Source organism: Plasmodium reichenowi, chromosome 6 (assembly GCF_001601855.1).
Source record: "Plasmodium reichenowi strain SY57 chromosome 6, whole genome shotgun sequence".
In the NCBI taxonomy this organism is placed as follows: Eukaryota; Apicomplexa; class Aconoidasida; order Haemosporida; family Plasmodiidae; genus Plasmodium; species Plasmodium reichenowi.
The window spans coordinates 1,067,600-1,083,267 of NC_033651.1; the positions used below are offsets into that span (position 1 = coordinate 1,067,600).

The 15,668-nt window shown below is 19.2% G+C and overlaps 2 protein-coding genes across 2 annotated transcripts in view; one reads left to right on the plus strand and one right to left on the minus strand.

Annotated features, from left to right (window-relative positions):
* Positions 1-4,351: 4,351 nt before the first annotated feature.
* On the plus strand, positions 4,352-13,534 carry PRSY57_0626600 (eukaryotic translation initiation factor 2-alpha kinase, putative; the record flags this gene model as incomplete). The annotated part of the gene is made up of 1 exon (XM_012906639.2): positions 4,352-13,534. The coding sequence occupies one exon, from the start codon at positions 4,352-4,354 to the stop codon at positions 13,532-13,534; it is 9,183 nt and encodes a 3,060-aa protein (XP_012762093.2).
* A 1,798-nt stretch (positions 13,535-15,332) lies between these two features.
* Positions 15,333-15,668, minus strand: part of PRSY57_0626700 (choline/ethanolaminephosphotransferase, putative) — a gene marked incomplete at both ends in the record, with an annotated part of 3,195 nt that continues 2,859 nt past the window's right edge. Inside the window, one exon of the mRNA XM_020114635.1 lies at positions 15,333-15,578. Within this exon, the coding sequence (XP_019970706.1) occupies positions 15,333-15,578 (246 nt within the window). The remainder of the gene's footprint in view (positions 15,579-15,668) is intronic.

Consider the following 15,668-nt stretch of genomic DNA (forward strand, 5'->3'; position numbering starts at 1 on the left):
ATATAAATAATTTTTTAAAAAAATAAAAATTAATTTTTTGTTAAAATTATAATATTTAATATTTTTATAATTATATAAAAATATTTATATTTAAAAATTTTTATTTTTTTTTTTTTTTTTTTTTTCTTGAATAATAATAATATATTTGCACATTATAACCAATTTTTTTTTTTTTTTTTTTTTTTTTGTCCTGAGCTGTAATAAATTGTAGATGGTTACATAGGATTTATTAAGAAAAAAATGAACGAAAAAATTAAATAGACAAAAAAATAATATTATAAGATATAAAGGGTAACTTCATTTTTATAATTCTAATGTATCCTTTACAACTCTATACTTACATTTTTTGAATTTATAAATATATGAATATAACCTTAATATTAAATTTAAAATTTAATAACTAAAAATAAATATATACGTATATGTTTTTGTACCTGGGTTTTATTTGAATTTACATGTACAAAAAGAAATATAGAACTTATACTGTTTATAAATTTTTATATATTATATATAAGTATATATCTTAATAGACATTATATTGGCTTGTTTAAAAAAAAAAAAAAAAAAAAAAAAAATTTATTTATGAACTGCTCATTATCTTAAAAGCTATTTACACATAAAAAAGTAAAGAATTTTTTTTTTTTTTTTGTAAATACTTTTTTTCTATAAAGAATACTCAGTACTATATTTATATATATTTAAATAAATAAATATATATATATATATATATATATATATATAATAGAGAGTGAGATTAATTTATAATATATCTTGTTAAATTTTATTTATTTATGCAGGAATATCTCAATATTAGATTTATTTTTTTTTATTCATATAAAAAATATCATTCCTTTTTAAATATTAAAAAAATATATTATATTTTATTTTAAAAAAAATTATAAAACACAAATGTAAATACTATATTGTATATGGTATTACTTCTCAATAATAAGAAAATGAGGTATATTGATCATATTTAGAATATTTAATTTTTAGGAAAAGAAAAGGGTTTTATTTATATATAAATTATATATATATATATATATATATATATATATGATACATCACCGTAAATATAAAATAATAGTTCGTCAAATAAGAAAGAATATATAGAAATTATCTTATGATATTTTAAATAAACTATATTATCTAAACATGTATATTTTATATTTATTTTTATATTGAGATAATAAGATTACGATAAGTTTTTAACGTCTATTGGAAATAATAGGCATACGTGAAAAAATATGCAAATGTGTATACAGTGTATATTTCGACTGTATATAACAACATATATAATATATACTACATAAAATTAGTGATATTAAAATAAAAAATTTTAAAAGTCATTCATGTTAATCATTCTAAATGATTATTTTGTGTAACATAAATATTTTGCATATATTTTTGTTTGTTCAGTTCAGTTCTGTTTCATTTATTTATTTATTTATTTTTTTTTTTTTTTTGTTCTTGTTTATAATGAATACATATATATTGCTTATTAATGAGCAATTATATAACATATAAAATATATATATATATATATATATGTACACAATAGTATATTATGTATATACTTATACTAATTAAATTATCTTGAATATTACAATTAAAATATAAATATATAATATATTTTTTTTTTCACTACATTTTTATTTCGATACAGGAAAAAAAAAAAAAAAATGTATAAAAACATTAAACATTATGATTAAATATGTACATATTATTATATAAATTCTATTATTATTATTATTTTATTCTTATACATCATCATTTTTATATATTGTCTTAATTATTAAATAAAATGAATGTATGATATTATTGTACCTTAAATATTCATATAAATAATAATATTAAATGGCTCAACAAAAAAAATTGTAGTAATGCCATCTAATTACACCAAATAAAAATCATTTATTATTTTTTATTAAAAATACAAGATATCATCATTTACAAAATTAATATATAAAACGAAAAAAAAAAAAAAAAAAAAAAAAAGAGGCAAAAGCTGTATTTATATATATATATATATATATTTCCCTTATTTATTTAACATAAATTAAAATTATACATATAACACTTTTGTGAATATATTTCTTTTTTTAAAAAGCTTACAACAGAATATTTGCATAATTATTATATATATATATATATATATATATATATTTAATACAAAGCTATTTTTTTTTTTTTTTCTCTACACTATAATGTAATTTTTTTAAACTATATATATCGTATTTGTGATTTTATATAATTTAAACCCTTTTGTAAATATAATACTTAATAGAATTATAAATATGTCAAAAAAAAAAAAAAGAAAAGAAAAAATGTTATAATTATGATTTGATAAGATAAGAAATTTATTTATTGTACAATATATAATTTGTTTGAAGACTAAAAAGAATATGCAATTAATTTAATTTATTTTTCTTATTTTCTTATTTTATATTTTTTTTTTCTTCTGTTATTGCATATAATAAAAAAAGATAAATTTGTTGCATTTTTATCAACGTCAAATTTGTATTAAGGGATAAAGAAATGTAAATATTATTATATTATATATATATTTATATATTAATTTTATTGATATTTAAAATTTTTTTATATATTAACAAAGTATAATAAATGAAGACTTGTTAATTAAGCATGTGAGAGAAGGGAATAATTGTATGTATTACGTCTTCATATATATATAAATATATAACATTAAAAAAAAGATAGGTTTTTTAAAACAAATAAATGAATGTACAAAAAATTTGTATTTTAGATATATTTCTAATTTTTTTTTTTTTTTTCTTGTTCCTATTAAAAATATATATATATATATATATATATTTTCAATAAGCTTAATATTAATTACATTATATATATACATTATATTATATTATGTTTTATTATATATTTATATTTTAATATATTAAGGGAATAATTATTATATACTTTGAAAAAATATATTTTATACAATATATTTTATTTATATGTATTATTTATTATTTTATTTTGAGTACAAAAGAAATATGTTATTTTGTATAAAAACAATAATACAAAGTTCGAAAATTATGATGATAATATTTTTATGAAATGTTTTATGAAAGTTTGCTCTCTAATAATTTTTTTTTTTTTCTTTTTTTTTTTTTTTGATATGTATTATAATATAATATAATGTACAGTATTATATTTATATTATTAATATAATATTATTCATGATAAATCCGAAAAAATAAAAATATGGGCCTTAAGAAAATTACAAATTTATATAAGGAAAGAAATAGAAGAGAGGAAAATATTTTTGCATAATGTATAATAAAAAGAAATATATACATATATATATATAATACAAATTCTTTTTTCTTTCTTTCTTTTTTTTATGTATAATAAATGAAATGCTTTATAAAGAAGTTATTATTAATAATAAGTATGAATATGAAAGTATAATAAAATATATATCGAAAAGAAAATATGTATATAAATTTATGATATATTATTATATATATATATATTATATTATATATATATATTTCATAAATTATAATTTATTATTACATAATATTTAAAATTTACAAATATATAAAAAAATATATATAATTATAAATAAATATTTTATATATATATATATATATATATATATAATACAATACAATATATATATATATATATATATTTTATATTTTATATTATATTATTTTTTTATTTTCTTTATTTTTTTTTAATATATTTTATATGTATATATTTAATTTTTTATAGTTTGTTAGATTTTTATGTGAACATATAATATTTCCTTCATGTAGAAAAAATTTCTATTTGAAAAGAGAAATTGTATTATTTTTGAAGCTTTTGAAAAAAAAAAATAAAAAAGGAAAAAAAAAAGGAGGGGCAAGCACATTTATTTTATATCCTTAATAAATGTATATAGTGTTATATATATATATATATATATATATATATAATAATGAATTAATAAAATACATATACTTAACTATTATATAATAGTTGTAATATTGCAAAAATAGATATACTTATTATATGTATATATATTTTACATAATATATGTATATTTATACAGAGTGATATATATATAAAAGGTGTGACTTAATGATTTGCCTTTCTTTTATTTTATTTTATTTTATTTTTATTTTTTTTATGAGAAAAGTAAATTTATATATAATAAACATTTAACCATATTGATTCATAATACATTATTATAAAATATATATGTATATATGACAATTTTCTTTGTATAGATAAGTAATTATTATATATATAATATAATATATTTATGTAATATGTTTTGAAGAAAGGAAAAAGGTTGATAGATATAATAAATAGCAATTCTTTATAGTATAAGAGAATTATGTGTAATTTTATAAAAAAAGGTATTAGGTTTAATGGAGATAAATATATTTTCCTTTTTGATATATTTATAAAGAAATATTTATTAAATGTATTCGTAGCAAATATATTATGGGAAGAAGAGAATAATATATGTTTTCTAAATAGATTAAAAAATAAAAGAAAGAAAAGTATTTTATTTCTTAAAGAAGAATATTTACGATATTTAATGATATTAAATAAGGAAGAGAAGAATAAAAAGAAACGATTAAAAAAAATATATGAATGTATAAAAGTTTTTTCTATTAAAGAATTTCGATGGCTTATCAATAAGTTGGAAATAATATATTTTTATTTTTTTTGTCATTTATTACTTTTATGTATTTTTCAAAATATTTTTCTACTTACATACATGAGTAAAGAATATTTTTTGAAAAACATACACAACTATATGATAAATATTTTATCCAATGATATTAAATTTAATACATCCATTGAATTTACACATAATGATAAGTATGAACAAAAATGTATAACCATGGCTTATTATGATTTTCTTTTAAACAAGAAAGGAAAGTTAAAGAAAAGGAACAAATATTATGATATAAAAAATATAGAACCTTTAACAGGAAAAGATAAGAATTTGTATTCCTATTATAATTTTTCACCTTTTTTTCCTATGTCTTCATCAGATATAATAAATGTAAATACAAATGATAAAATATCAAATATTTTATGGAATGATAAATATATTGATACATTAAACCACGTTAATATGAAAAAAAAGGATATTCCCTTAAATATTCATAGTAATAATATACTTATGAATAATTATGCATACAGAAAATATGTTAGGAGTTATATGATTAAAAAGAGAATAAATGATCTGATTTTATATAATTTGAAGAATATATTTGAAAAAATAAATAATATTGAGAAACTAACAAATATAAATAATTTTATGAATTTTAAAAAGGAATATGAAAAGGTTTCTAAAGAAGTATGCAACAATAATAATAATAATAATAATTATGATCCAAGTGACTGTATGTTAATATTACCTAATAGTTCGAAGGACCATGCTTTATATAATAATATAAATAATGATGAATATATGTATAAAAAGTTTTGTAATTTTATTTCTCAAGAAAGGGAAATTAAGAAACAAAGAGAAAAAGAAAAATATGATAGAGACGAAAAATATGATAGAGACGAAAAATATGATAGAGACGAAAAATATGATAGAGACGAAAAATGTGATAGAGAAGAAAAATGTGATAGAGAAGAAAAATGTGATAGAGAAGAAAAATGTGATAGAGAAGAAAAATATGATAGAGGAGAAAAATACCATAGAGACGAAAAATGCGATAAAGAAGAAAAGGGCCTTAAAGAAGATAATTATAGAGATGTTAACGAATGGAACAGTAAGAAATACGAACGTTGTAATAAAATTTATCCGAGTGATTATAAATTTTTTTTAAGTGAGGATAAAAAATATGATACTTCTTACTATTCAAATGAACGGGTTAATTTTCATAATAGTGATATATATATGAATGATATGGATGAGGAATTATATTATAGCTCATATCATAACAATCATCATAATAATGATATAACATATAATAGTAATGTTTATAAAAGAATGTTAAACGAAGTTATCCATCCATCTGTTGAGAGTAACGATGTGAAGAAGGCACCTTTAAATAATGATAATATAAAAAACAAAGAATCTAATGTGTATGAAATTAATGATATAATATACCAATTAAATGGTGAGAAAAAAATGAACACAAATATGTGTGAAAAAAGAGGAAATAAAATTTTTGATTCAAATAATTTTCACAATATTAATGAAAGGAAAAAGAAAATATTAGATGAAAATGAAATGATAACAATTGATAATAATATAGATAAGAAAGAGAATATTTTATTTCCATATTTCCATATGGAAATATTAAAAGATAATGAAATGAATATAACTAAATATTATAAAGATAAACAGTATTATGGTCAATATAAATATGATGAAAATATATATATATATGATTTAATTGTATTAGATACTTCTGGATATATATACAAAGTTTCGACAGATGGTAGTTACCATTGGAAACGAAAAATTGTAGACCATATACAAGACTATTCAAATATTGAAGAAAAAGACGATGAACGGAAGGTATTGAAAAAGCGAAATAAATTAAACGAAGAAGACATGTATGAAAGTAATACTAAGCATGAAAATAATATGTATGATATGAATACGTATGAAAGTAATAAGTACGTTATCAATACGTATGATAAAAATATTTCGGATAGTACTAAAGCTCATCAAAATCTTTACGTATTAAAAAAAAAAGTTTATGATATGAATTATGATTCAAAAAGAGCGTTAAAAATATCTCCTTATCATAATTATTTTAATACATCGATTATAAATTCTATTAATACAGATAAATTAAAACAATCCAAACCATTATATAAGAACAATATAAAAACGAATGATGATAATAAAAAATTAAGGGAAAATAAAACCAAAAACAAAAGATTAGTTTCAAATTATTTAGGTAATTTATTTTATATAAATGAAAATAATGAAGTTATACCATTAAATATAAATATTAAAGATGTTGTAAATAATTCCCCATTTAAATCCCCTCTGTTTCCTAACATGGTATTTATTGGTTCACGAGAATCGACTATAATTAATTTAGATTATGACACAGGACATGTACTAAGAAAATATGATGAAGCATCTAATGAATTGTTAGACAAGGCAAAAAAAAAAAAATCAAGAAAAAATAAAAGTATAAAAAATATGAAAGATATAAATGATAATATGAAGTTATATAAAGAAGGTAGTCAAAATGTAGAGGACTTATCCTTTACCGAGGAGGAGAATAAAAAGAAAAGTATTTTAGACAGTGAGAAAATAGAAGTGGCATCCTTAAATAATGAAGGGAATATGAATAAAGGTTTTGCGTGTGAAAAGGATGATAAAATAAATAATTATGATAATGATGAAGATGATCTATTATGTGCTCAATATGAAGACAACAATGATTATGATAATAATAATAATAATAATAATAATAATAGGAATAGCTATTATTATTATAATATTAATGGTAATGCTAGTGATGATGTATTAGTACATTCAAAAAATGAATTATTAAATAATAGGTATATAAATAAAACAAATATAAAAGATGAAAACTCAAATAATAATGAATCATTTCTCAATAATATTGATGGGATGAATAATTTTAAGTTGCTACGAAAAAGAAATATGAAAAGAAATAGAAAAAAGAATCTCCTTAAAAGACTTATGGTAAGTACAAATAAACTGAGCATGTTATTGAATAGATACCATTTAATTAATCGTAGTTTAGAAAGAATGAGAAAAGATATTAAAAGAGGGAAAAATAAAAGAATATTAAAAAAACGTCAATTACAAATAAGTTTAATAAAATGGGTAATCAAAGCAGTAGATGAGAATACATTAAAAAAGAAATGGATAACAACTTGGGTTGATGTTGGATCTATATTTATGACAGATGTATATAGGAAAGATACATCATTTATAAATTCTTTAATTGAAATTGTTGGAAATAAATTAATATTAAGACCAATAGAAAAGGACAAAATGAAAAGTACTACATATCAAATTTTAAAGATTATGAATAATGACACTGATGAAATACAAATGTATCGAAATGAAGATATGAAATATGAAGTTATTAATAATGTGGATGATATAAATAATGTGGATGATATAAATAATGTGGATGATATAAATAATGTGGATAATATAAATAATGCGAATAATATAAACAATGCGAATAATATAAACAATGCGAATAATATAAACAATGCGAATAATATAAACAATGCGAATAATATAAACAATATGAATAACATTCTAAATGATAGGTTAAAAAATGGAATTAATAATAAAGATAATTCCAACATAAAATCGAAAATATTTATTTTTTCAGAATCCATATCATCCGTTTTTGCAGTAAAATATAAGAATTTATCAAATATATTTACATTAGATATTATAGCAAAACCAAATATAAAATTATATTCTGATTATGATAATTTGAATAATTTTACATATAATCCTGTACATGTAAAAAAAGAGAAAACCCTTTTTTTGCCGTTTTCTAAGGATATATCTGATTTAGATGGAGATAAATTTTCATGTAGTTTTGACGATAATATAATATATGGTAAAAAATTAATACATCGCTTAAATAGTATATCAGTAAATATTTCTTCTATAGAAAAAGATATGAAATATTTATTATCAAATATCATATATGTATATGACAAGAATAAGAAGATTCCAATAAGTTATATATATGATATGAAGAATTTAATATATGAATATCAAAAGGTTAAGCAAGAGTTTTTATATCATTTACCTTGGGATGAAGGAGACCAGAAATATTTAAGTCGAACGGATGATGTATTAAATAATAGTATAATAGATAATATAGGTAAAAAGGGTCCAATTTTTATTTGTGAATATATAAACAAATTTATGGATTTATACTTTGAAGAGAATGATATTTGTTATGATTATTGTTCTATGTTAAATATATGGGATAAAATTTTTAATAATACTGTTAGTGATGGAGATTCTTTATTATTGTCGAATTTGTATCGTGTTGTACATAGTGCCTTTAAGAATAATAATAAATATAATAACAATATTTATTTTGATAATAATATGAATAGTAGTAGTAGTAGTAGTAGAAGAAGAAGTCGTGTAAATATTTATAACTTTGATAATTATTATAATAATATGAGAGATTATAATAGTTTTTGGGAAGATAGGCATAATATATTAATGAATAGAGAAAACTTTTTAATTAATAGAAGCACGGATAAAGTTTTTTCAGGGGGTAAAAATAATGAACTGAAAGAATTTACTTCTATTAGATATAAAAGAAGAAGATGGTACTGGAGAGTATTTTATACTATTATGTTTATAATTTTTTTCCCAGTATTATTTATATATAGAAGAATTATTAAAAGGAGAAAAGGTAGTAGTAAGGGTAATAAAATAGGTACAAGTAGTAATAATAAGTTGATTAAAAAAAATCGAACTTTTAAAGATTATGATGATGAGGATGAAAATAATATAATGAGTGAAGATGAAGAAGACGATTTAGATATGAATTATGATTTAATATTTGATGATGATAGATTAAAAGTTAAAAAAATAAAAAGAATGAGAAAAAATTATAATAATAATAATAATAATAATAATAATAATAATAATAGTAATAGTAATAGTAAGAGTAATCGATTTTTATCCAAATTGAGTAATATAGATTTAGCTAATATTGATTTAAACTTAATTAAAAAAAGTCATGGGAAAAGAATGGATAATTTTGAACAACCCACTCTTGTGGACATTTTAGCTAGACATGCAAGAGATACTACACATAATGATGGTGGATCTTATTATCCTTTCAACGAAAACGAAACCTATAATATGTTATCATTAAATTATGCTTGGGGTGGTAATCTTAAGCATATGAATGTTGAAAGGGCCTCAGAATATAATATGGGTAATATATCTCATGAATACAATTATGACAATATAAGAAATTTAGGTGATAATAAAATATCAGCATATGAATTAGATATATATGAGAAAGAATTATTTCATTTATATAGAAGAAGGGCAGCATCTCAGGATGTACTTAATAAAAAATCTTTTGTTATGAAAAAACGGATACGTAGTAGTTATAAAGTTGGTAGTAGCAATAAATATCATAAGAAAAATTATACAGATAATGAAAAGGATAAGAAAAAATATCGTAGTTATAAAGAAAAACATATAAATGAAAAAATGTTTGATAAAAAAGAATTTCTAAACTTTTTAACGAATTTTAATAAGAAGTTTATGAAGAAGAATTCTTTGGTTGATCATTTAATAAAAATGAATGATAAAGGAGAAGATGATTATGATGGTTATAATAGTAGTGGTAGTAGATATAATAATATAAATGATGGTGGTGTTGAATTGTGGGGTACTACTAAAAGGTATACGAATAATAAAAATAATAGTGATTATGATAATAATAATATGAAAAATAAAAGATATTCTAACAAGAAACATAATAATAATAATGATAATATTAATAATAATAATAATAATAATAATAATAATAATAATAGTAATAGTAACAGATATACAGATGAAAGGAAATACCGAAATAAAAGCATAAAAGAAGATGTGGATTATACAAATGATTATTATAATATACAATTAAATAATAATAAAATAAATAACAATCAAATAAAAAATAAAATCGATACTATTAGAAATATTAGTCATGAGAAATTAGGTAATAATAAAAGTTCGAGTGCTAGGAATTTGTCATTAATACAAACATCTCATATTCCATATGATGCTCCATTAGCTGATTTTTTAGAGAATGGAAGATTTTTAAGAACTTTTGAAAATATTTCTCTTATAGGACAAGGAGGATTTGGTTCAGTTTATAAAGTATCACATCGATTAGAACCTGGATCTCCAACATATGCTGTGAAATTTATTTATTTAAAAGTAAGTTCATTAGATAATGTAAGTTCAAGGAGATATTTTCGAGAAATCGCAGCTAATAGAGATATATATAGTAAACATGTTGTTCGATATTATACATGGTGGTGTGAAGAACCTCAATTTTTACCTATGCATCTGATGCCAAAAGAAATTCAAAACTTAGTAAAAAAGAATAAAGATACATTTAAAAAAAAAAGACTTACGAAAAATAAAAAGTATAGTAATAATTGTATAAGTGATAGTAGTAATAATAACAATAGTAGTTGTTATAGTGTTAGTAGTTATAATTCGAGTATTAATAGTAATTATAGATATAACAAATTATGGATAAAAAAGAAAGAACAAAGTCCTGATATGAAAAGATATAAAGACGTTCTTAGAAAGAATAATGCTCCTAATTTAGTTTTTTATAGTGATAACGATGGATTAACATCTAAGAATAAGGAAAATCCTGAAAATAATCACAATCCATTTTTGAGTGATAAAAATTTTTCTGATTCTATATATAAAAAGAAAAAAAGTCATGATTATAATTCATCTAGTCACAAACTGAAAAAAAGAAAAAACAAGAAAAAAAAAGGTAAAAAAAAAAGAAAAAGTAAAAGCAAAATAAAAACAAATGCTCAACGAATATATGAGGAAAGTGAACAGCATGAAGGAAGAGATCACTTTCAATATAAAAAAGGAAAGGAACAGTTTTCAAAATTTATAGGAAAACATAATTCTATGGGTTTTACACAAAGTTTCCAAGAATATGATCCTTTTGATAATGGTTATTTGAGTGAAGAAGATAGAGATCTTATAGTTTTCGCCGATAATGAAGAATCAAATGAAAATTCCCAACAAATTATACGTCATGATAATATGAACAATGAAAATATTATTATAAAGCATAGAAATGAAGATGATAAAAACGAATTGGATGGTTATAAAAACAAATTGGATGGTGATAAAAACGAATTGGATGGTGATAAAAACGAATTGGATGGTGATAAAAACGAATTGGATGGTTATAAAAACAAATTGGATGATTTATTAATGAAAGAAAAAATTAATAGTTTAACAAGAAACGATATTGTTAATATTGAGAATGAGAACCCAACTCCTCATGCTACTAATAATATTAAAAATAAAAAGGTTGATTTAAATGGAGAATTAACTTATTATGATTACGTTGGAAAAAATGAAGTCATACCAAATTCTCGAACCGAAACGAATGTTGAAAGTATTAATACGAATGGTATGTTTAATAATAAATTTTCTGTTATGAAAGACGAAGGAGGGGAATATAAGAAAAAAGAAAACATGACCTGGGGAGACACGAAAAGGGATGGTTTATATGAAAATGGAAAACAGGAAAAAGATGGTTTATATGAAAATGGAAAACTGGAAAAAGATGGTTTATATAAAAATGGAAAAGAGGAAAAAGATGGTTTAGGTGTTAATAAATGTATAACAAATAAATATATTGAAAATGATGATGACGATGATAATAATAATAATAATAATAATAATAATAATAATATTATAGATGAAAGGAAAAAAGACCTAAAGAAAAAACAAAAAAATGCCATTACTAAAGGTAATGAAGATTTGTTAGCAATAAATGGTACAAATAATAAAGAGAAAAGAAAGAAGGATGATGATATAAATAAAAATATGGAAAAAATAAAATCATATAAAAAGAAAACACCAGTTCCTGAATTTTCTATAGTCTTATTATTACAGATGGAATTGTGTAAAGGATATACCTTACGTAAATGGCTAGATAGATCTACGAGAAGTGACAAACCTTTACATTTTACTTATAGTGATAAAAAAATGAATCATCCATTAGAATTTGATTTATTTAAACAATTAATTAAAGGTCTTAAAGATATTCATGCTACTTGTTTTATTCATAGAGATTTAAAACCTGAAAACATTTTTGTAGATCCTGATACGTATACATTAAAGATTGGAGATTTAGGATTAGTACGATTTATTGAAGAGAAAAAAAGAGAAAAGGATTTTAACAATATTGATTGTTATAAAGATAATATATATACAGATATTAATCAGAATGCAATAACTAGCCAAATATCTATAAAAGGACAAATTATAGGAACACCTGGTTATACAGCACCAGAAGGTGGAGCTTTATGTGATGAAAAAGCAGATATATATAGTGCAGCCTTAATTTTATTAGAATTATTATGTCCACGTTTTACAACAATTATGGAACGATATAAAAGATTAAATGATTTCAGAAATTATTATACAGTACCTGATTATGTAAAAATTCATTTAAACCCATGGTATATTTTAATGTTACAAATGTCAAAACCCAATCCAGCAGATAGACCATCGGCTGCTGACGTGTATAGTAAAATTAAAGTATTGCTAGATCCTCATTTGACTGATTTTGCATTTATCTTTAACGATATTCATAATGAGCATATGAATAAACCACCTCAGGGAACTAATAACTTTGAAAGAACATCGGAGAATAAGGACAAATTCGTAATACAAAGTGGGGATATGAAGAATAAAGTAGAAAATGAAGAAATACCTATTGAAAAAGGATTAAATATCAATGTAGAGAATATAAAAAATGAGAATAATGGTGCGGACAAATAGTGACGTGTGTAATTATATAAGGAGAAAGAATTCATTTTTCTTTTTTTTTTTTATATTTATTTATTCTTTTATTTTATTGTTTTATATATATATATATATATATATATATGTATATATATATGTATATATTTATTTTATTCTATTTTATTGTTTTTTTTTTTTTTTTTTTATTGTATATATTTTTATCATTTTGAGTTTTATTTATTTATGATAAAATATACCTTATAACATTTAATGTTTCATAATTCTTATGAATATAATAACAGTGGATATTTGTTTTTATTAAAACTTTTATTATTATTTTGATTATTATTAAATATTGTTTAATGTATTAGTTGTTATATATATAAATATATATATAAATATATATATATTTATATATATATTTTTTTTATATATATATTTTTATATATATATATATTTTTTTATATATATATTTTTATATATATATATTTTTATATATATATATTTTTATATATATATATTTTTTTATATATATATTTTTATATATTATTTGTGCATATATTTTATTTATTTATATAAACTGTGCAATATATAAATATATGAAAAATAATATAATAAATATATAGATTATTACCATATATAATTTGTAAGAAGACAAAAGAAATGAATATAATGAAGTGTACATAAAAATAATAAATATATTAAAAGTACACAAATATTATATAATATAAAGAAAAATAATAAAAATAAATTAACCTTTTGTTCACATTTATAAAAAAATTTCCAAATGTAACTATAAAGTTGGGTATTTATATATTTATACCTTTTTTCCCCGACAATAAATTACATATAATATTTGAAATTATTATAAGATATATTAAATATATAAATATATATATAATTATAACGTTTTTATTTTATTTTATTTTTCCTAACCCATACACAAATATATACATTTATATAATTATACAAATTTACGACAGCATTTGTAATTATGTTAATTTGTTTTTTTGTGTGTGCATATATATTTTTTTTTTCACATAAATATATATATATATATATATATATATATATATATATATGTATATATTTTTATTTATTTATTATGTAGATATAATTTCATTATTAAATATATTAAAGGAAAAAAATAATTACATTTATATAATATTAAATTCAGTATTTGTTTTTTATTTTTTCAATATTAATTTTATCACATGTTCTTTATTTATTTAATTAATAAAGGAAAAACAAAATCGTTCCTATATAAATATATTATATATATATATTATATACATATATATATATATATATAATGAGAAAAAGGTTCCTTTTTATAAAAATTAACAAATGTATATATGATAAAAAAATATAAAAAATAAATAAGAATTCATAGAAAAAAAAATATTTAAATGTTGTGTACTAAGCAATATATTTTATTATTGTAATTTTTTTTTTTTTTTTTTTTTTGTTTCTGCTTTATAAATATGAATATAATTAATACTTAATGTTGTATGGTTGTACAATAAGCCCCTTTTAAAAACATAATTCTTTTCACTCGAAATAAACATAAAACAATGAAAATCATATAAATTAAAAAAATATATATAATTTAATATGTATACATATATATATATATATATATATATATACAAATTCACACTAATAATGTAAAAAAAAAAAAAAAAAAAAAGAAAAAGAAATATATTTTAAAAAGTCATAAAACATTATAAACATATTTTAATATATATATATATATATATATATATTCCTAATTGACAACACACACAACAAAAAAGGGATTTCCTTTATATACATGAGATATTCAAATGTTGCTTTATTTTTTCTTGTATTTTTTGTTAAAGATAAAAGTAATATTTAATTCCTTGCAAATATTGGTTATGATAGTATGTGCATAATCAAGTAAGTATATAATACCAAAGAATAAAATATAATATAAAATATAGGAATCTTTAAGAAGTGGGTGTTTTAAGAATGTGTATTTTGTGTTGCGTTTTAAAAAGATTAATAATATGGAAAGATAGTAAAATATAACTGGGACAGGGATCAAATCCATTTTAATCTAAAAAAAAAATAAAGTAAATAAGTATATATTAATATGTTTATATATTTATATGTGTATAAAATGTATGACAATATGGAACCAAAAAAA